Source organism: Saccostrea cucullata, unplaced genomic scaffold (genome assembly GCF_032062105.1).
Source record: "Saccostrea cucullata isolate Sc308-1 unplaced genomic scaffold, CSIRO_AGI_Scuc_v1 ctg4377, whole genome shotgun sequence".
NCBI classification, from domain to species: Eukaryota; Metazoa; Mollusca; class Bivalvia; order Ostreida; family Ostreidae; genus Saccostrea; species Saccostrea cuccullata.
The window spans coordinates 17648-42449 of record NW_026931173.1 but is presented as its reverse complement, the minus strand read 5'-3'; the positions used below and the strand labels follow the sequence as shown (position 1 = coordinate 42449).

The 24802-nt window shown below is 32.4% G+C and overlaps 1 protein-coding gene and 1 pseudogene across 1 annotated transcript; one reads left to right on the top strand and one right to left on the bottom strand.

Moving 5' to 3' along the window:
* Positions 1-1914: 1914 nt before the first annotated feature.
* On the top strand, positions 1915-5538 carry LOC134231672 (uncharacterized). The gene is made up of 4 exons (XM_062713652.1): positions 1915-1966; positions 3132-3361; positions 4304-4479; positions 4859-5538. The coding sequence occupies exons 1-4, from the start codon at positions 1915-1917 to the stop codon at positions 5457-5459; spliced, it is 1059 nt and encodes a 352-aa protein (XP_062569636.1). The 3' UTR covers positions 5460-5538.
* A 344-nt stretch (positions 5539-5882) lies between these two features.
* On the bottom strand, positions 5883-23746 carry LOC134231675 (uncharacterized; annotated as a pseudogene).
* Between the last annotated feature and the right edge of the window lie 1056 nt (positions 23747-24802).

The following is a 24802-nucleotide window of genomic DNA, read 5'->3' as shown; positions in this document are numbered from 1 at the left end:
TCATTTTGACCTTCCAATATCTTGTTTTTGATGTCACTTAATTACTATTACATAATCAATTACAATAAACCTTTTACACAAATGTATATAGAATTTAAAAACAAAATTGAAAATACCTTATACATTTATATAACTTAGTGACAGTGAATACACTTTTCCTTTAAAACTTAAAATGAAATATACATATATTGCTCTTATGTAGGCAACTTAAATACACATTAACACATTGATGTGAACATAAAAGAAAACCAAGTGGAATAATATATGTTCATTAAACTTATTTTTATTCAGAGTGTAAAATTCACAGAAAAAAAATCAATTACCTCTACAAAACTAGTACTATGTACAATATATTTAATAAGTTAAAGAAATAATTATACCATTTAATCGATTAATTTCAAAGTTGTGTTTTAAAGTAATCATGCAATTTGATTGTGTAAATCAAAACAATTTTTTTTCTTTCAAGTTATCTTAAATTTTCATTTTATATATGATAAACAAAACTCAAGATGTATGATTTAGATTGAAATATGTAATCATAAATATACATGTAACTAACTGAATAATTTCTTTCATTGGAGATACTTGTACACTGTCAGTGTGTTGGTTTCACATTCTCCTACATAGAGATTGTTCTCATCATCCACACACACACTACGGGGATACAGTACCCCTTGTTGTAGTGTGAGTAATAGAGACAAGAACTGACCATCCTGATCAAGGAGGTGAACAAACTTACTGTACCTATCACACACCAGGATGTGACCGATGACATCAGTACAGATTCCGTAGGGATAGAACCTTGACTTTTGACCTGTGTAGGAGAACCTGTGTTGTCTTGATTTATTCACAACAACTACTTTTTTTCCCTGTCTGACGTACAGACATCGCCATTGATGTTTTCTGGTATTGTGGTTCACTATACAGTTCCTGTCCTTTGTAATCCCTCTGTATGTTCTGTAGTTCTTTTCCTGTCTCGTTGTACCTGGTCACTTTAGTCTTTAAGATAAACTGCATCTCACTCATTATCATCCCCACCTGTAAGTCCCCGTTGATGTGGGAGGAGTATATTGTATGTGGTCTCCAGTTTTAATGAATTCAGGGATATTATTATCCTCTGTAATCCTATTGATGACTTTCTCGTTTTTGTCAGTAAAGATCAGATGCCTAGCCTGTGTGACTGTGTGGAAACCTTCTATTTCACCACTAGTTTTTATCTTCTGTATCACATTCCCGTGTAGATCTGTTTGGGCAAGATTACCCTCTTTGTCACTGATCCAGAGTCTATCTGATTGATCTGGTGAAACATGGAATACATCATCAACATCTGGTACATCGAACTCCCTGATCTGGTGACAGACGCAGATAGAGACATTATTTGTTTCTTGTCAGATTTCTTTCTGTCTTCTTTCATCTCTGTTTCTGTGTATATTTAATTGCTGTATTGTAGACACTTTCATATGGAACGCCAAATTAACATATATTCAAATATTTGTACCTATCTTCAAATAATTCTACCTATCTTTAATTAATTGCACCTATCTTCAAATCATTTGAAGATAGGTACAATTGAATTAAAGATAGGTACAATTGAATTGAAGATAGGTACAATTGTAAATAATTATACCTATCTCTAAATAATTGTACCTATCTTCAATTCAATTAAAGATAGGTACAATTGAATTATACCTATCTTCAATTCAATTAAAGATAGGTTCAATTGAATTATACCTATCTCTAATTCATTTGAAGATAGGTACAATTCATTTAAAGATAGGTACAATTGATTTGAAGATAGGTTCAATTCAGACATATCTACAAAGGATTTGAAGATAGGTACAATTCAATTATACCTAGGTTCAATTCGTTTTGTGTTGTTGAAAATAATGAACGCTCCCTTGAAGACATTTCAACATGGAGGGAAACGAGGGAAGCACCAACAACGAAGATGAAAGAAGAAATAAAGGTAAATTAACAATATATATATATATATATAATTATATATTATTTGTGTGTGTGTGTGTGCAATATATTTGCAAAAGGCATCGTTTAAGTATTAAAATATACATGTATATATCAATAAGTAAGCCAAGAACATGTATACCCGAATACCCCAAAAGTGACGGAGTTATGGTAGTGTCGTACATGTAGTTAGGGTCACTATATACATAGATATAAAAAAAACGGGCTTTATTTTTTTCAATAATTGATAATCACTCTATTTATTAAAGAAGTAACAATTATTATGATTTTGGTTTATTTTAAGGCTCAATCTTTCGAAAAGTTAACAAAATCATATTGCCCATTTTATCATCCCGATCCCGATTTTATTTCTACGTCACCTTTCTTCATTTAAAAAAAATTTTTTTTTAGTTATAAATATTAAAAGGTGTTAAGCAGAAAATGTCACCTCTGATTTTTCTTTTATAGATCTTTAGGTCATCCCTTTTACACTAGGGTTTCAGCATTGAAAAACCAGTATAAGTTCTTAATTATTTAATAAGATTTTTAAATGCATATTTTCAGAGAAAGTAATTTTTTTTGCAAATTTGGCATTTTATGGTTTAACATTTGCCGTTAATAAATTCTTAATTTAAATATTCTTTTAAATATTTAAGAAGGCAGATTTTTAGCTTTAAATTATCTTATTTACAAATGAAACATTTTTTTTTTTCATTTTTTATGAAAAGAAATCATATAAATAATTAAGACTTGATATTGTCCTTTAAGTGCTGAAACCATAACTTTATAAGAATATTTTAAAGATCTTTGAAATAAAAATCTGGATGTGGCATTCCTCCTTAATAGTAATACTAGAGCCCATATTTGGATACTAGATGTAGTAGATACTATATATCTTTTACAACTGTATCTAAAACCTACTCTTAAAATAACCATGGTATAAGCTGGCTAATTTTCACATGAAAATTTAATTATCATTTGATTTTTTTTTTCTTTACTTAAAATTGTTTTTGCACAATAACTATTAAGAGCATTGATGAAAAGTTCATCTTCATCTTTTCTTGTTATCTAAATGTATCAGTTCCAACTGGACATGACAAAGATTTACTTGCATATATAGCTATACACTTCGAACTACTAACATTTTTATATTATAATTTATTATCTAGTTGGAAGGCCTGCATTGGATATTACACGAGAAAATCTTGTCGTCTTGCAGAAGAAAGGCTTCACAGCAAAAGAAATGGCTCAAAGTTTTGGATGTTCTCAGTCCTTAATTTACACCAAGCTACAAACTTTAGGATTGCAACAGAGAAAAAAATATTCAAGTATATCACATGATGAATTGTTGGAAGTTGTTTCCAGAATACATAAAGACTTTCCAGCTGCTGGTGAAAAGGTAAGAAAAAATATACAGAATATGCATGACAAATTTAAAAAATGTAACTATTTATTAATAAATGTGATATATCTGCACTGTACGTGTATTATAGCAACAGTTCACTTGGTCTAGAGAGTTGCATCATGTCATGTTTACAGGTGTGGATCGGTAGATCAAATGAGACAGGAGGCATCTAAGTTTGTTCTGATGATGCATGCCTGTTAGTGAAACATGATACAGCTATTAGATCACTTACTATTTTAATGAAAAAATTATTATATATACCAACTTTTAACAAGCAAAATATTGTTTAAAAAACTTTTAAGGTCAATTTATTATGAAATATATTTTCCATAAAAAACATATTATTTTGATGCATAAGAATAAAGGTAATTTTTCTGTGTATAAGAAAGTAGTGATTTAAATTCAAAATTCAGATTACACCGTCATGATTTTACAAAATATACACTAAAATTGAGCAATAAACACTTGGTAATAATAAAAATATTTATACTCTGCTTAGCAATTGAAAGGCAGAAGTCTGTTAGCTCACGTGAGCTAGAGGCTCAATTCTTTTTTTTTATCTGGTTTCTCCCTTTGTTTTTCACATTTTTTACTTATTATCTGCTCAAGATCCACTGGGCCAATATCAACCAAATTTTTCACCAATTCATAATTATCTCCCTTTGGATCCCCTTCAACCACGGAAACTTTGTGGCAAGTTTGGTAGAAATTGGCCCTCGTTTCTCGAGAATAAGGTGAAAATGTGAGAAGTTTACAATAACAACCACAAATTTTGATAAGAAACCCTCTTGAGCCTTCTGCTCAGCTCAAGTAAGCTAAAAAGGAAGAAAGGGGGGGGGGGGAGCAAACCCACTAGTCACACTTGATAGCTCTATACATGTTTCTACTATTGTATAAGTAATGGTGTTTTAGAAATAATACTCTTTTTTCATTTAGATGATGCATGGATACCTTCTTGCTGAAGGAATTTATGTACAGAGGAAAAGAGTTCGCGAGACCCTTTCATCTTTAGCAGATAGAATGGAAAAGAAGAAACCCATCTCCAGAAGGGTATACAAAGTACCAACTCCCAATAGTTTATGGCACATGGATGGTCATATGAAATTGGCCAGGTAGATACACATATTGTGCAAACATTTTACTCCCATGTCAAATCTCTTAAAATAGGTCGATCTTTCCAGTAAATTTAAATCAGAAATTGACCAAAAGGTGAGATTAATAATACTGAAAAAGTTTGTCAGAAAAATAAAAATCAAAGTACAAATAGTACATTTGTAACATATTTTTTGCTTTTACTCTCAGAGTATATTTTGTACATGTACTTGAGCCCTTACCCCATCCTTCTCCTCTGCAAAAAGATTGTTTGTAGCTCTATATTCTGCATCATCAGAAGCCTATGGTTGGTGATTTCCTGATGCTAGCTATTATTAATTTCTGCTGATCTATTTAAATTATTATACATCATGTATACATTTCTTTTATTAATTTCAGGTGGGGAATTACTACACATGGATGTGTAGATGGGTTTTCAAGGTGCATAGTTTATCTTCATGCTTCATTAAACAACAGAGCACCTACAGGGAGATCTGTGCACAACCAGAGGATCGAAAGATTGTGGAGGGATGTGCACACACAAGTTACAAGCTTCTTCTATAGCACATTCTATGCTCTTGAAGACAGTGGGAAATTGGATATAAACAATCAAAATGACATGTTAGCTCTGCACTTTGTATATCTGCCGGAAATTAATCGTCGACTTTCCCTTTTTCACAGCTCCTGGAACCAACATTCCATAAGAACAGAGGGAAACCAGACCCCAGAACAGCTGTTTATTACTGGAACTCTTACAAATAGCAGCAAAAACAGCTCTGCAATACAAGGTATATTATCTCAAGAATTCTCCCTTAAAGAACAGTTAAAAAAAGGACTAAACGAGTATGGGCTGTCCCTGGATGACTTTCCTAATACAGACATTCCAGATGAAGATGATGCTATGGAACAATTACAGTTACCTGACAATGTTATTCGAGAGGACATGGTGTTGGATGAAAAATTTGAGGCAGTCAAAATGTTCCTTTATACCTCAGCATGATTTCTTCAACCAAGATTCCACACTTTACATTTTTTTAAGCTTTCATGTAAAGGGTACTTAACACAAACAAAAAGTTTGATGCATGGATTAATTTATTTATATTTTTTGATTGTTGATTTGAAATGACATGAATACTAAATTCTTGAAATATAAAATGAAATTGTAGGTTTTTCTTGATCCTTACAGATAATACTTTGTTTTGCTTTCCAATTTTAAAGTCCATATAAAATTTTGCACATTTTTTTTCCTTATGACAAAATCTGATAAAATTCTCCAACTATACTCAGTGAACATCATTCAGGTTTAATATCAATTTAAATATAACTCTATCGAGAAATATTGCTGACTCGTTTGTTTGTGTTATTTATCCTTAAGAAAATAAGATTTTAAATAAGTATGTAGTTAATTTTATTTCCCCAAATGGTTGTAAATACTGGCTGTATTGTTATAAAATAAAACACACTTATAATGTGCCAGGGACAGATAATTTTGCTTTATTATAATCACCATAATTCATTATATCTATTACAATTGTATGTTCACAATATATTTTCAAGCATTATTATATCAATATTGAATCTTGAAAGAAGATTTTACATAAATTCATCTCATCTGACCCTTCATTTCTGTGAAGGGGACATTCTTTAAAAATGTCACGTTTTTTCTCATTCTTAATCATATCTCATCCTTAGTGAAGAGCCATGCATTTTTTTAAGGAGCATTGTGGTGAGTTGAATTAATCCATGTTTCTCATATATTTTAAAAAAGCTATTGGAGAATGAAACTGTGAAGAAAATCAATGGTCTATTCAGTGATACTAATTTTAAAACCAGTTTAAACAAAACATGAATTTTAGTAGAGAAAGCTGCATTTCATTACATTCATGTAAAAAAAAACCTGCGTTGAAATCAATACAACAGGATTCATGAACAAAAAATCATTCACACTGGTCTGTCGGTGAGTGATGTGGCCCATGGGCTTCTGGTATATTATATAATACCAAACCCAGGTCCTGAAATGATAGCTTCAGTCATTGTTTCTTTGAATTTTGAATATGAGGTCAAAGACAATGGTAATGTTAAAGTAAATGTACATGTTGATACATAAGGAAAACAGTGATCCTCTGTGAAATTTACAGTAAAAGTGTCATCAAATCCACCAGGTGGAATAGAAGAGCATCCTGTGATGAATTTTAAGATGTCCTCTAATTGAACAATCCTCGTGTTGCATGTACATTTGCCCTCTGAAATAAGAAAGTAGAAGAGAAACCCTTGGTAAGAATACTAAACAATTGCTCTGCCGGCAACTAGGGCTGTCACAGGTACCCAAAATGACCTGGAATCGCAGAACAATTAATTTGGGTCGGGTTCAGTTCAGATATTATGGAATTCGGTTCGGTTCCAATTTGTACAATAGAGTAGGTTTTACCATAATAATGGTGTCTAAAATGAGAGATTTGTTAGTACATTGCCATTATGATGTGATCTAACTAAGTTGGTACAATTGTTTTCTAGTCAGGAAACTACTTTAAACTAGTTATTATGTTGCTATTTCTTTGATTAAGTGAAAATAATTTTTTTTTTGTTGAAAATAATTAAAATCATAAGCTTTTATTCCATTGTATACCCAAACTGAAAAACTCGAAACCAAACATAAAAAAAAACTGGAACCCAGCTGACCCAAAAAAATTTGGAACCGTGACAGCCCTACAGGCAACACAAATTTTAGGTTCCTTTATTCCTAAAAGAAATGACAAATATACTCATGTATAACATTCTTTATAATGTTTTGATGTTATGCATACATCTTACCCTCAGAGTCATAAATGTAGGACTCCAAGTTTTGCTGAATTTCCTCGGCATTATGGCGGCTGTTGCTTCTATCCTCGCCATACTTGTTAAACTTCAAAAGTGTCATGAAGTGGTCCCCTGTCAGACTGCTTGAATTGTTGCACTTCTGGCAAAGGACAGCTTCAATTTCTGAATGAAATGTTTTTGAAAATGCAAATATTTTTCACTAGTCAAGTATATGTGTATGTATTGTATGGTATCCATTTACAACAGTTTCAGCAATGTCAATATGAAAATGAAATTTACTTAATTCTGCATATGGCAGACCAGCCAACATGCTCTCAGCCCTGCATTATATCATGGTCTCATTTTAGAATAATTTTTTTATAATACTAAGAGTGCAATGATAAACCATTTGACGGTGTACTGCGTTTTATTTTCCACATTTCAATTCACAATACATGCAACTGATATCAAGACAAAAAAATAATACTCAGAGGTCAAACAAGGTTAAAACAATAATAACAATAGAACTGAAAAACTGTTATAAACACATTTAAAATATATCAAATTACAGTTTTTCTTCAGACCTTTTAAGTTTGTTTATTCTTAGATAATAGTAAACTACTAGTATTTGACTATGTACTTTACCTGGGTACCTCTTCAACAATGTGCGTAGTCCAAGTTTTTCTGCTCCTTCCCAGAATGAGTCTAATACAGCTTTCTTGTTAAGTAAGTTGGAGCATTTTAAGCTCAAAGCTTTAACAATTGTTGAACGGGTGTTTGCTGTCAGCAACACATTTATTCCATTTTCTATTAAAAATTCTGCAATTTCCTCTTGGTTGTCAACTGTTCCATTTTCCACCTGAATAAATGTAATTAAGTTTTCTTTCTATTATAAATTTCATTATTTTTTTAAATGAAAAACATAAGATATTCAGAGATTACAGAGCTCATCACAATGAATGTTTGTCTTTGAGTAAGGCAAAAACATTAAACTAATAATGTAGAAGATCACTCATTTGGAAAATCTAGATGCAAGCCTGATACTGTGCCTCCTTAAAATGCAATCAAATCATATTATCCTATACCCTAACAGCCAAAGGCATGATACTTATTCAGGTGGCTATGCATGTTCATGTCAGGAGTGATCTCGTATCCTAAATAAATTCACATCGTTGCATGTGCCATACAAACTTCTTGAGAAGTCGAAAATGTCAAAAGTTACAGACAGACAGACGAACAAACAAATGCTGAACAAAGCTAAAAACTGTGAATAAGATATACAGACCTTGGTGATCATGTCTCTGTATCTTGTATCGCAAACTGTTTCAAGTGTTGCTGCTTCAATACCAAGATTACCATATTTAAGGAAGTGGTGGTTAAACACAGGCAATACTGGTCCACCTTGTAGAAGCATACTGGCAAGCATAGCTCCCATTGCATGGTAATCCCCATTAACTAGTCCCACTGCATTATCCATGACGTCATATCCATCTTCATTCTCTGTAAATGCAATGAATCAAATTAAAATTTAAAAAAACCCACTCATTTAAGAAAACTGAGGTTAATGTCAAAGGTAAAAAAAATCGATACATAGAGAATATTACATACTAAAATCCATATCATATGTCATATCAGCCCGAGTGGCCCCATATCAGCCCGAGGGCCGAAGGCCCGAGGGCTGATATGGGGCCCGAGGGCTGATGTGACATATGATATGGATTTTAGTATGTAGTATTCTATTTATCATATATTTAAAATACTTAATATGCGAGTCCACATTTGGTCGTTGAAAAATGTTTGTGCTTGTTTGTGACATTTTTCTTTAAAAATTTAATAGAGCCAATTTTAGGTAACTGGAAAAAAATTAAGACCACAAATGTCATTAAAGAATTATTTTATATGAATATGTAAATAAAATCAAGTAAATTGACTTTAAAACTTAATACAAATGTTACTTCCGGTTTGATATGGATTTTCGGCACGCCGGTCCGATACGTGATATGGCTTTTCGGACCGGTCCGTGATATGGGGTATTGTGACGTCACCCGTATCACACCGTGCAGAATCGGTGTATTTACTATTAAGTATATGATAAGGTTCAATACATCTAGCATACATATGAAGTTTGATAAAAATATTGTGAATAGTTTCTTTGAAACTAAGCTTTGAACTGAGCTAAATGCAAGAAACAATGGAAGGACTGAAGAATGTACATGACAAACACTTTATGCACTAGCCATATTCATGGTCGGGCATAAAAATAATTCATAACATTAAATTCATTTCTTAAGTAGTTGCCCGTGTGGTGCAGTGGTTAGAGCGTCTGCTCTGGAGTTGCGAAGTAAAAATCCCACTGTGGGACGTGGAGACCAGTGCTGCGGATGAGACCATATAAACCGAGCTCCCGTGTCTCAGTAGGTGTTGGCATGAAAAAGATCCCTCCCTGCTCAATGGCCCTGAGTGCCGAGCAAAGGACAAAATTTGCAGCCATCCACCGGCAATTGGTGGCATCTCCATATGAGTGAAAAATTCTCGAGAGGGAGGTTACACAATATACAATCAATCAACATTCTTAATTACAGCATTATCTTTTTATTTGGTTAAGGGATATATTTCATTGATAATCATCTGAGCAATGGCATGCCACTGCATTGGAAGATAATAAACAAGAGAAAAATCTTTGTCCATGATTTTAACGGACAACCCATGTACATATGCCAGACAAACTGATCAATAGAGCTGAGATGAACTTATTATATGGTAATTCAAATTGTGAAATCATTTCAAATAAATACCTCATACACTAAACCAAAATAATCAAACTCACTTTCAAAATAGCCAGAGTTCAACATTTGCTTAAAAAGAATTTCAAAATAATCTCTTCTTAGTCCTCCTTCATCCTCTCCAGGTTCATGAATAAACTGCACCTGAAGTAATTATTAAATCAATTATATATATATATATATATATATATATATATATATATATATATATATATATATATATATATATATATATATATATATATATATATATATATATATATATATATAATATATATAATTTATAATATGTATATATAATTATATATAATTACATAACTTGATATACTGTATTTGAGGGCTGTTCAATAAATAACTCATTTTTGGGTATGACCCATAGTATACTGGAAAAATTGCAGATCCAATGATTTCCTGGACTGTCTTTCTTCTGTAAAGTGTTTTTTTAAGTTTGGAAACAGAAACAAGTAAAAAGGTCAAAGATCTGGCAAATATTGTTAATGTGAAAAAACATTAACTTTCTGTGTATCCTGAAAATCCCTTTACTCTTCAGGGCATGCGGGTTTGGATGCTGTCATGAAGAAATTCAATGTAGTGGATTCCTGATTCTCATACAGTTCAGGACATTATTTATTGAACAGCCCTCATACATAGTTTTCAATAGGGGTTACAATTCCCTGAAAGTACCATATAAGTGGAAATTTTAGCGAGACGCAAATTTAGCAATTTGTCCTTAAAAACTGGTAATAAATTTTTAGCGAGATGCTATTTTAGCGATTTTCAAATGAACATGAAAGAACGTGTTACAAATAAAGTGCAATTAATTTTTAGCGATACTCAATTTTAGCAATCTCGGCACCCTCGCTAAAAATGCCAAAATTAAATCCTCGCTAAAAATTCTGCTTATACGGTAATAATTTAAACCCATACAAAAAATATACATTTACAATATTAATATACAAATCAAAAATTATAATTATTGTTTACCTTCAAAACACTATTAAGTTTAAAGCTTGCACGTTTGAAACATCTTAAAGAGTGATTCCAGAGTGAGAGAGGTCTCCTTGACACCATTAAGTTCTGACAGGTGTCCAAATCCAATTGTGATGTTTTCCATTCTATCAGAATGCTTCTTAAATCCATGTGTTGTGTAGAAATGGGGGGCCTTAAAATATGATAACTATTAGTACTGGTATTCAAGATAACAAAATTTTTTGAAAGCATGGCAACTTCAGATACTATGAGCATTGGGTTTATTAAATGATAATCCCTTATTGCCTTCATTATAATTAAGGTATTCAATCCGTAATAGGAACAAATTCAATGGAATTGAATACATTACAGATGTTAAGGCATTGAATACTCAGTTTACTTAGACATACTTCCCATTTATTACTATTAGTATTTATAGTTGGATGTGTCCTAATTTATGACTTTGGATTTGGTAAGAGTTTTCTCCCCTATTTTTGATTTATTAAAAAAATCAATTAAAAAATTTTAGCCATTAAAAATTGAATTAATTAATACAATTATCAATTTATTTTTAATAATCAAAAGCATCTTTCCACTGCAGGATTAATGGATATTCAAATTATTTGAATTTTTATTTTGAAAAATGCTATTTCCCATAGACTTTTATAATGCAATCTTTTTTAATCAACTACTCTTTAATTAATGAATTTTTTTAAACTTTCTCACGGTCAATCCTGTTCCACTATAAAATGCTTCAATATAATATCAGAGTATCATGTACTTGATGGACATTTATGGGTAGAGAATTTGGTCCCATTACTGGTGGAAATCCTTGGTAGTAAGTTAATGTAATTCTGTGCAAGTTCAAGAATTTTTTCTTTGTAAATTTTCTTTGGGGAACTCCCAATAGGGGTTTAGGAAAAGCTGAGTACCTCTTTATCAAGTTTACGGCAAAGTCCTTGTTTTGCTACTGGAAATCTTATGTACTTACTCAATAATTTCACAATCCTCATCTTCCACGTCTGATTCACCATCAGTTAAGCTGGAGAGCAAATCTTCATAATTACTACAAAAAAAAACTTTAGTTTCACTTACAATTCATACAAAAAGAAATAATTAACTAGTATTACCCTGCTATTATGTGAATATTCCATATCAGGCTCATGATTTGAACAAATTTGAATCTACACTTCCTGAGGAGGCTTTTCTATAAGTTCCATCTTTCCTGGCACAGTGGTTCTTAAGAAAAGATTTTTAAAACGTCACCAAATTTTCACTATTTCTGAATCATCTACCCTTGAATAACTGTGTGACCCTTCATTTGAATAAACTTGACCCCCCTTCACCCAAGGATATTTTGTGCCAAGCATGATTGAAATAGGCCCAGTGGTTTCAGAGAAGTCGAAATGTGAAAATTTTACAGACAGAAGGAAAGACAGACGCTGGACAAAATGTGATCAGAGAGGCTCATTCGAGCTTTCAGCTTGGGTGAGCTAAAAAGGAAGTTGAAGTTGGATATGTATTAAAATAAATTCATCCACATGACATGCCTTAACAATTTCAAGCATCTGTTATCGATAGTTTATGAGAAAATGCAATGAAAATTTGTAACAGACAGACACACTTGGATAAAACAGTACATGTATATGCTCTATCTTGTGGAGCCAAGGTCTAATTATTTACTTCCTATTAAAAAAAAGGTCAGACAATTTTCCTTTTACATTTGTAAAGGTTATAATCCCATTCCCTGAATTGAATTACTTTAAAAATGACATTAAAAAAAGTTACAACCCAGCTCGATAAAAGTATAACAAAACCTTGTGACATTTGAAAATTCTGGTTCCACATTCCACTCCACTTCCAGAATGCTTGATTGGATTATACCACAGTCTTTCAGGGTAACAATCTCAAAGTCCCATGACCTTATGATGATTGGTTCATTTATGCCAGCGATGCTGACCTTAAAATGAACAGAGGAATTCTCCTGGGAACCCACAAAATTTATCAAAACCTAATGAAGTAATTGAAAAAAAACATGAAATGATAAGTTAAATACATGCAAGAATACTTTCTTGGTCAACGACTGAAATGATTTTCTTTGTAATTATTAAGTCATTTATATCACATGTACAGTATAACATGCTTAATTTAGCAAACACCTTTAATGAATTGATTATTACAGTGAAGCATAAACATAATAGATGTAACAAATTATTTTTATAGTGAAAGTTTTCCACCCCTGACATTTCCTTGTAAGCATGTTTTTTTTTTATTTGTTTCATGTCTGAAGGTTGGGGGGAAATATTGGCATGACTGGAACATGAACCAAATATCCCAGTCCAATTTACACACATTGAAAATTTTTTTACTATTCTTTCTCATAACTTCTGGGAACAATTCAAATAAAAAAGCTAATGCTCACTTAAAATACCCCCTACTCTGATGTGAATATACAATTTCATGCAAGTTTTTTTCAAGAAATATTGTTTAAATTAAATTTGCATAAAAGGAATCCAATCATATGGCATGCCTTAACATTCTGGTAAAATTTCAAGCATCTGTGATGAGTAGTTGTTGAGAAAACTGAGATGAAAAATTGCTCCTTTAAAGCAGAGATACATGTATGATTGAAAGTACAAAAGTATCTTTACCTCTGTAGAATCTGCAGGTGAAAAGACTCGTTGTGAGCCATTCCTTAACTTAAGTACTACTCCACTCTCTGGCTGTGGTGGCAGTTTCCTTTTCCTTCTTAAGCGAAGCTAGGAACATAATTTGCATAAAAAATGATCAGTAATTCATAAAATGAAAAATCAAATACTTTTATCATTTATATCTAGATCTTTTAGTATTTAATCATTTTTATTAGAAGAAAAATATGATAAAATTTGGAATGCAGCTACCTCAAAATGGATGCGTGGAGGTCTAAGTACAGTAATTCCAATTTTATGTAGCTTAAGGGACTCCGACCCTCAGCCAGGAATGACAACTCTTTAATTTTTCATTTAATTCAAAAAGTCTTTAAACAAAGCTTGAAAATGAAATCTTTTTATGCAACATTTTCATTATATGTCTCTTAATGTGCTTCAAGGTTCTTTGCAAAGCTCCATAAATCACTTCTAATTCCATAAACTTGAAAAGATTTGATTTTCAAGCCTCATTTAAAGACTTTTTGAATTAAATAATAAATTAAAGAGCTGTGCTTCCTGGCTGAGGTTTGAAGACTCATAATCATAACTTTCTGTTCTTGAGCAGAATTTTAAAGATTTCACTATTTCTAATATAAAACTTGGACATTCTGTTGTGCCTCCAACTTGGGATTATAATGTAAAAAAAAAAAGAATTTAGAGTATGTAATGAAGCTTTTAAATAAGTTTCAATTTTTTCTTGACCAGTGATTCTTAAGGAAAAGATTTTTAAAAGATATGCCACCATATTTCCACAAATAAAAAATTATCTCCCCCTGCAAGAGGGAGTGGCACTTCCTGTGAACTAACTTAAATCCTCCTCACACAATGCTTCATGGCAAGTTTAGTTAAATTGGTCCAGTGGTTCTTGAGAAGAAGTTGGAAAAAGTGAAAAGTTAACATAAGACAGGCGACAGACAGGCACTGTATACCCTTTGATCAAAAAAGCTTTAGCAGGTGAACTGATATCACTTAAACCAAAAGAAAGAAAAATGTACCTGCTGTAACTCTTCTTCTTCCTGGTGTCTTGCCTCTTCTTCTCTACGCTTATCAGAATCCTGTTAAAGATGAAACGTTTTATCTCGGTTTACATAAAGTCAAGGCCCAGGGCCCCATTCTACAAAAAACTTATGAACAAAATCGAAATTCAACTTTGTGAATACTTTCTTACTTACAATAATTGAAACTGTTTACCATCTTGAAAATAAGAGGCCCATGAGCCTTATAGTTCACCTGAGTATCATGTAATAACTTTCTAACAATTGAATATGATTTGTGTGTTAAAACAAAGGCCATGGAATTCTCTATTTTGAAAGAGGCACAATTGCATATCATAGATATACACTTAGCTTGCTTAGATTGGTTTTCACTTTATAATCAGTTGTGCATCATACAGAAAAACTGACCCTGGGGCCACATATTTCAAGATAATACATTCTGTCTGTGGACGGCATACAAAAACTAAAAAAGTTATAAAGTCTACATAATGCAAGACCCCCTAGTGAGATTACAACTATAAATTTTGTAAGCATTTGACTTGGACAGTTGATAATCTGACTTAACTGATATGAAGTCTGTACCTTAAAAGACGTTAAGTGTAGACAAACAGACAGACAGAAACACACAGTGATTACTACACATTACCTGCATGTATTGATGTAGAGTATAAATTATCGCACATATTTACCATTTCCAGGACAAACTGTATTATAGTTATATATAAAATTAAAATTATATACCCATTTTCCCTCTTTTATGGACATTCTCTCTTATTTAAATGATTTTCTAAAAATAAGGAACAATACATGTACAAATGTACTTACCTTTTGCTGATCAATTCTTAGACTCTCCTCAAACTCCTTATCTTGCATGGCTCTTAGCTCACTAACTGTGAAACCCAAATTATCCTGAAAATTTAAGAAAAAAAACTTTCATTAACCTTCAGATGTTATCTTGTTGCAAGTACAGAAAGGTCTTCCGTACAATAACATCTTGTCCTGATTGAGTCAACTGGAATAGAAAAAGCTGTCTATACAAACGATAGGAATATGCATCTTAAAATTTTCTCCAAAATACATGTACATTTAAAAACAGATCAAAGATAAAATCAATCAAATTTTATACGACTTTCTTGCTATTGAATTCTTTTTCAGTTTGAACAGAATTGCTCCAAACGAATGTAAATTATCAATATGAAAAAAAAATCAGGTGAAAAAAACTGACCAAAAAATGGAAAGATTGAAAAAATGCTTATCCAAAATTTAATCATTTTCTTTCTTACATGTATGTAAATGTGTACAGTATTTATGTTTCTTTTCTCTTTTTTTGATATCTTTTAATATATTGTATAATAATTACTCATTAACAATTATTCTTTCTAACATCTTTTATCTTTGATAGATAAATATTCAGTTTAATATGTGTATTTACCACAACATTTTGGTTTGGGGGATCTCCTGTATCAGACCTACTTGAAGGATTTTCTTCTGATGATTGTTGCATAGGAGAATTCTGGAAGTCATTGAAAAACAATCTACATGACAATATTACAACAACAACAAAGTTCTGATGAGACTGTGCCTCTACTGGTGTACAGTTAAAGCAAATTTTTTTATCTTGAATAAAGAAATTCTTACACGGTTGCACCACTCCCGTATTTGATGCCTTGCCAGTAATGCTGCAGCACGCCTCCCTCTCCACCTGGAAAGATTTCTTCTAAGTGTCGGAAGTCCATCCTGGATAATAACAATCATGTAAAACTTCACATGTGGATCTCGGTCCATAATAGCTATATTTTCATATCTCGGAATTTCCTGGCTATATGCACATCTGCATATTGTGTCCTAAATATCTGCAAAATGACGAAATTCTGTGCGGCTGTTTATGAAGAGTTGCACTGACAAACTGTTCAAATCTATATAAAAGGTATGGCCCAAAACTTAAGTTTTTAGTGCAGAAATTCCCGGGAAAAAAATGTGAAAGAGCTAAAAATAAGATGGGGCGAAAGTAACCCTGTACACAGTTATACCAAAACATCAATATTTATTTTGCACTGTATGAGGAAAACTGCATGTTCAATATGGCGTCGAGAGAAAACTGAGGAGCTATCGACACATTGTAAGGGGAACTAGAGGGAAATTGCAAATAGTTAAGGAGGCAGGTAAGTGGAAATATTGAAATGAACATCAATAACATGCGCATAAAATGCTTACAGTCCTTTGGTCACTGGATGGATTGCTGACTGTAGAGGGTAGTGGACTTGCCGTCTACAAAGTAATATATTTACAATTGAATATTTATAAACAATTAGTATTTTCAAGGAATTAGCTTTTCATGACAAGGGAATTCAATATATATATATTTATGGAAGAAGTGCTCACAGTCCTTTGGTCACTGGATGGATTGCCGACTGTAGAGGGTAGTGGATTTGCAGTCTACAAAGTAATATATTTACAATTGAATATTTATAAACAATTAGTATTTTCAAGGAATTGGCTTTTCATGACAAGGGAATTCAATATATATATTTATGGAAGAAGTGCTCACAGTCCTTTGGTCACTGGATGGATTGCTGACCGTAGAGGGTAGTGGATTAGCCGTCTACAAAGTAATATATTTACAATTGAATATTTATAAACAATTAGTATTTTCAAGAAATTAGCTTTTCATGACAAGGGAATTCAATATATTTATGGAAGAAGTGCTCACAGTCCTTTGGTCACTGGATGGATTGCCGACTGTAGAGGGTAGTGGATTAGCCGTCTACAAAGTAATATATTTACAATTGAATATTTATAAACATTTAGTATATTCAAGGAATTTAGCTTTTTATGACGAGGGAATTTGATATTTTTATGGAAGAAGTGCTCACAGTCCTTTGGTTACTGGATGGATTGCTGACCGTAGAGGGAAGTGGATTAGCCGTCTACAAAGTAATATATTTACAATTGAATATTTATAACTTCAATTAGTATTTTCAAGGAATTAGCTTTTAATGACAAGGGAATTCAATATATATATTTATGGAAGAAGTGCTCACAGTCCTTTGGTCACTGGATGGATTGCTGACTGTAGAGGGTAGTGGATTTGCCGTCTACAAAGTAATATATTTACAATTGAATATTTATAACTTCAATTAGTATTTTCAAGGAATTAACTTTTAATGACAAGGGAATTCAATATATTTATTGAGGAAGTCCTTACAGATTTTGTCTATGTGTAGGAAGTCTATCCTGAATAATAACAATCATGTAAAACTTTACATCTAGATCTTGGTCCTTAACAACTATAATTTAATATCTATACAGAAAGAGGATGATGTGACATAACTGCTTTCTAGTGCCCCTATTTTCCACGACAAATTACACTTAATCTAAAATGATTTTTATAGTTTTCAAATATGAGCGAATAAATAAGACACCTATTAAATAGTTTCAATTGTTCCGACACATTTTAATTGTGAGGGTAACTGCATTACCTATGATGTTTTATACCCCATGATAGCCTGGCTTATGACAATATGTTCCTTTATGGAAAGAGAAAAGGCAAGAAGTAGTACAATAGAGGGATACATGTATGTCCAAAGAATTAATCTACCTTACATGGCTATTGTCATTATACTGCACATAGTCGTTTAATGAGATCAGTTGTCAAAATCTGATGACAGAACAACAAAACTTGCTGGTTTACTACATATTTTATATTTTATCACAAACATGTGGCAAAGGTCAATTTATACCATCTCTCTACTTCATTCCAAACTTTTCATGGTCAGACAAGGGTATTCATGAATGGAATCTCAGCGTTTACTGTTTGGGGTCAAGAAATGCACATGGAACTTGTATTCACTGATACTTGGGTACCAGGGTAAATGTTTTAGCGAATTGCCTACTAAACGCTTTACAAATTTAAAACGTATAGGATCAAAAAGTAAAATAAAAGGTGCATAATGGAAGTACATGTATTTTATAAAAATTCTGTGAAATTTTTAATGATTCATTCAGTGATATAAGATATACAGATGAGAGTTGGGTACCCCAAAGTGTAACAGATGGACAGACATCCCAATCACTATATACCCTGCCACTTTTCTGATCAGGAGGTATAATATTAAACTGGTCAATAATAAAAAACAAAATATAAAATCGTTAAATAGTTAAGATTCACCATTACTTCTTACGAGCAACAAAGAAAGGAATTTATACTAATTAGAAACACATACAAAGCTCAGAGTAATACCTGATTGCCAGCACTGGTGTCACTAGAGGTGGATGGTCCCAGTGTGCGCCAAAAGGACTAGCCCGATGCCCGAACACTAGTAAAAATTTGATCGGGCTAGTAGAATGTAGGTCAGCACTAGCCCGATCGGTCTAGTGAAAAGTTCATGCATTTTACATTTATTTGTTGATAAATCTTTAAAAGTAATAAAATAAGTATAAGAATTCATATTGTTTCCTTTCTTTTTACATGTGCGTGGGTTTCTTTTGTTTAAGCGTGTCAAGAACTTTCAGCAATCGGTCTTCTCTGTACAGTTTGGGTTTATAAAATACACATCAGCACTTACTTCCGGTTATGGCTGCGTTATGTCTATCAATATGAATTTCGACTGATTTAATATGAAGTAAAAAGGACAAGAGAATTTCTAACGGCCTTGGCTGCAATACGACGAGGTGAAAAAGACCATGACTTGTACTTACTGCATACTCGTGAAAAACAAAAACAAATTCACAACTGGATCTGAAAACTTCCGTATCGATGTGGGCTAGCAAAATCTGATTCGGACTAGTAATTGTTCTTCATTACTAGCCCGATTGGGCTAGTGCTGAAAAAAGTTTTTCGCGCACACTGTGGTCCAGGCTCTGATATTTGCTAAAGAAAATATTATTTAAAAAATTTAAAAAATGACAGTGTAATATATCTATAATGCTCTCATTAATAAAAAAAAAAAATGCCAGTGGAAAAAAAAAAATGAACCCTTATAACTTTCTGCAGATATGTAAAGCATATTTCACCACCATAAAAATGACATTTGCATGCAATTCTTACACTATTTCTGTCAAGAACAAATTCCTCTTCGGAGTCTGGATCTGGTAGGTAGTTATCTAGTTCCTAAAAATGAGTATATTAAAATAATGATTAATCATTACCAGATATACAATTATTGAATTTTCCTTAATAATCCGATTTTTACACATTCTGACAAGTAATTGAAATCTTGTTTCAATAATTGCTATTATCGTATGTATTTTTTCTCCAATCTGTTGTAATTTCAAAACTTTAGACTGATGAAATTTAAAAAAAAAATTACATTGCAATATTTAAGAGTAAGACTATACACAGATCTTGAGATATGATATGTATCACAATATAATAGCATGATACATGTACCATACATATCTCAATATTATGATAAATTATGACACTATAAAATGTAAACTTCGTATTTTATTTTTCAACTTGACAATAAATCAAAAAATTAATCTATATTAAATGAAATTTGCTTTTAAAATTAATACTTGAATTCATTAATTTCATTGACTAAAAATTACAAATAACAAGAGGCCCACGGGCCTTATAGGTCACCTGAGCATTGTGTAACAACTTTCAAACAATTAAATTTGGTTTGTGTTTTAAACCAGAGGCCATGAAATTCAATTCACAATCTACAATTTTGAAAGAGGCACCATTGCTTATCATAATTATTAACTTAGCTTACTCTATTTACTTAATACCCAGAGGTAGATCAGAGTAACAAAAAGAAAATGCACTTCCATTTTATACCCAGTTGTGTACCTTACCCTATAGGAACCACTGATCCATGGGCCACATAACAGTATTTCAAAATTTTGAAAATGTTGTCATAAAATGGTTGATTGATACCAAAGAGCAGATTTCAAAGCATTAATTTATTTTCAGACTATGTAACCCCCCCCCCCCCCCCTCTGACTCGGGGGGCATTAAAAATTCACTTTGCTAGATACACCATTCTTCATCATAAATGTATGTATACTTGGATCATTGGCACAAAACCCAGAAGCAAAGGAAAACCCAGAAGCAAAGGAAAATATTTTCAAAGAATTAATGTATTTTTACCATATAATCAATAGAGCCCCGCCCTAACACCAGAACACCTAACCCTGGGGCAATAAAATTCACAATTTTGGAAGAGGCACTGTTGCTCATCATAACTATGTGCTTAGTTAGTTTATTTAATACCCAGAAGCAGAGAAGAAAATTTTCAAAGAATAAATGCATTTTTACTATATAATCTATAGAGCCCCGCCCTAACACCAGAAACCCTGACCCTGGGGCCATAAAATTCACAAATCTGGAAGAGGCACTCTTGCTCATCATAACTATGTGCTTAGTTGGTTTATTTAATACCTAGGAGCAGAGAAGATTTTCAAAGAATTCATGTATTTTCACTATATACATAAGTAATCAATAGAGCCCCGCCCTGTCACCAGAAACCCTGACCCTGGGGCCATAAAATTCACAAATCTGGAAGAGATACTCTTGCTCATCATACCTATTTGCTTAGTTAGTTTATTTAATACCCAGGAGCAGAGAAGAAGATTTTCAAAGAAATAATGCATTTTCACTATATAATCTATAGAGCCCCGCCCTAACACCAGAAACCCTGACCCTGGGGCCATAAAATTCACAAATCTGGAAGAGATACTCTTGCTCACCTTAACTATGTGCTTAGTTAGTTTATTTAATACCCAGAAGCAGAGAAGAAGATTTTCAAAGAAATAATGCATTTTCACTATATAATCTATAGAGCCCCGCCCTAACACCAGAACCCCTAACCCTGGGGCCATAAAATTCACAAAACTGGAAGAGGCACTCTTGCTCATCATAACTATGTGCTCAGTTAGTTTATTTAATACCCAGAAGCAGAGAAGAAGATTTTCAAAGAAATGCATTTTCACTATATAATCTATATAGCCCCACCCTAGCACAAGAACCCCTGACCCTGGGGCCATGAATTTTACAATTTTGGTAGAGGACTCATTACTCATTACATTCATGCCAACAGTTTGCCTGCTTGATGTCCAGGAGTAAAGAAGAAGATTTTTAAAGATTGCAATAATTTTAGTGGTTTTGGCCCCACCCCTCAGGCCCCAGGGGGGCGGGGACCATGAAATTCACAATTTTTGTTCCCCTCCATCCATAGATACTGTATACCAAATTTGGTTGAAATTAATTCAGTGGTTTCAGAGAAGAAGCTGAAAATGTTCAAATGTTAACACACGACACACGACGCACGACGCACGACACACGACGCACGACGACGGACGAAAACGGATAGCAATAGGTCACCTGAGTTACTCAGGTGACCTAAAAACACCATATTGCATGTACGTATTGTCCAATGTAAACAAGTTCTTTACAAATAGTTGTGTAGTTCATCAAGAACACTGTCTAAAAATTCATTTAAAATACATCACATGTACTTTATTTATAAATTGCTGAAAGCCTCTGACCAATTGGTCTGTTGAGTTTACAAAATAATCCACAGTTTGTTTCAAAATTTCAAATTCTTGAAATTGGAGAATTCATGCTTCGTTATCATCTGTTAGTTCTACTCCTACAAGTAAAGAGCATCATTTCACGTCCCTATGATCCTTATTTATGTGGCGCCAAGTCAAAAGTATCTTGCCGTTAACCTCTATCATGCAGTAGTTAGTTCCAGATTTTTTTATCGTGTATTGTTTCATACTGATACATGTATATTAATGCTTGTAACGCAAGTCGTACCCTAGCAAAAAATATTGATATGTACCTGAATATCGTCCCCATCCCTTGCAATAATGCTCATACATTGTCAATTAATAGTATATATTAACAATATTTTTAAAACATAGATGATATTCAGTTGTTACATGTACTTTCACTAACAGTACACTTAGATGCAAGTTCTAGTCCCTTCTACAATCTAAATTTTCTTTTAAAAATGTGCAAGTTAAAACAGACGTACTGAATTCCAACATATGTTGATTATAATTCATAATTTAAATATACAAGAATCAAATTACTGTTGTGTGAAATCCATTGTGTTCTTGTAAATCTCTCAAATTCATTTTTGGGACAGGTACAATACCAAAAAAAATGAATGCTTGCTTCCATCTGGTCCTTTGTAAGACAAAAAAAATTAAAGAATGAAATTCATATAAATTTAAATAAATTTTAAACTGCAGATAAAGTCTCAATAAAAAATTAAAGAACATGAAAATCATTATTAGTCATAAATTTTTCTACATGCAACTATTACATGTATACTAATTAACAACTGTAGACATACTTTTTTACCATGGGGTTAAAATTCCACGGAATCTCAATTTCTGTTTCATACGCGGGTAAAAAATTATGCAGATTTCTTAGACTGTCACCATATGCCATACATTTATGTTAAGTATGCTAGGACAACTTTTTGTGGAAAGTTTGTTTTCAGCGTATATAGCGAAAATTAATACCATGCGGAAAAAAGTATTCTACAGTACTTCAATGCATCATAACAAAGCAATCAAAAATAAAACTTTAAATGGTAATTCTCAAAATTGTTTACCTCCGACATGTCTGAAACAATATTGCGCTTTGGAATGACGTATAATTTTCCTTTTTTAATGGTCTTTTTCAGCTCCTGGATGGTTTGTGGAGTAGGTATAGACATCAGGTGTCGTCCCTCATTGCTCTTCATTAGGCTATATGAATACCCATTTAATTTTGGGAACTCGAATCGCAATAAGTCCTCAAGTTGATCTCCACTACTTTTCCAATTTATAGATATTAATTTCTCGCCTGCAATTGAAAAATACATTCTATACAATTACATTAGAATATAAAAAGTATCGGGTATTCACACATTAAATGATTCTATCACATTTCTTGTAATCAACAAAAAATAATTTTAATACACAAAATATTATTCAAGAACATGAAAAAATATACTGACCTAATCCCACAGAATTTAAAGACTTCAGTTTTGATTTCTGGGGGACTTTGTAGTACCGCGGATGGTCTAACACTACACAAAGTAAATCAGTCTTTTCTTTAAATTTCCTTCCTCTTTTTTTGTTCCCTTTAATTAAAAGAATTTTTATTTACATTGGAACTATTCATTTACTACAAAACTATGAGCAATGAAATGATATACAATTTTATTCTGCCAGAATTTTAAGCAAATTTAATTATATTGTTAATGTAAATACTCATCAGGTATAACTAGAAATGTTTTACTCCACTAATAAAGTCATGTATGTTAGAGTAATAAGAAGTCTTGATGGCACACATTTAACTTCATATAATGCCTGACTTTTGCATAATCAAATATATCAACTAAGGTATATATATACAATGAGGAAATGACCCAATGGGAGCCAGGTTCAGCTTAATTTTACGCATAGTTAGTGTAGTAGCAGATGGAATCTTTTATCTTTAATTATTCTTTAAATATCTTGGGCTCATTTAAAAGGCTTAAATTTATACCAGATATTCCTTCCATGAAGATGAAGTACTTTAAGTTGTCTGCAAGTGACCATATGATTAATGCTGGAATGTGATTAAGCTATTATATAATTTAACTATTTCCTTCTTGCATACAGCCTATAGAATACACTTTACATACTGAACTTTTCATGTCCCATCTTCCAAGAATGCTTAAAAGTGAATATGATTAACCCCTTATATAAGACTTATCAGTTGTAAAGCGTGTTTTCTATATCAATATCGTCTCGTCGTTTCGTACAAGCCACCATTTCAAAGGACACCTACTTTCATTTTCAAGTTTTTGGTAGGTCGTTCGTATATCGTTTCGTTCCGATATTTTAATGCATGTATCAAAAACCATATCGTAGAAGAAATTATTGGTATCTGTGCCACCCCTAAAAACTTGACATACTTCTTGTTCCATGTGAAGAGGAAGCCCTCCTACGGAAAAGCGCATTCGTGGTTTGTAATAACGAATCCACATTTTGTCTGGGTTGAACTTCCTGCAATAAAAAAAAAAGTTTTAAAAATAGGGATCAACACCAACTTAAAAACCATAGTATGGCTTTTAAAAATTATGTTTGTTTCCTGTAACATTCTTTAAAAAATCAAGGGTTGAT

Coding starts and splice junctions, on each gene's coding strand:
- LOC134231672 (XM_062713652.1), top strand. CDS start 1,915: ATGGAGGGAAACGAGGGAAGCACCAACAACGAAGATGAAAGAAGAAAT. Junction 1,967..3,131: donor AGATGAAAGAAGAAATAAAG/GTAAATTAACAA, acceptor TTTATTATCTAG/TTGGAAGGCCTGCATTGGAT. Junction 3,362..4,303: donor TTCCAGCTGCTGGTGAAAAG/GTAAGAAAAAAT, acceptor TTTTTCATTTAG/ATGATGCATGGATACCTTCT.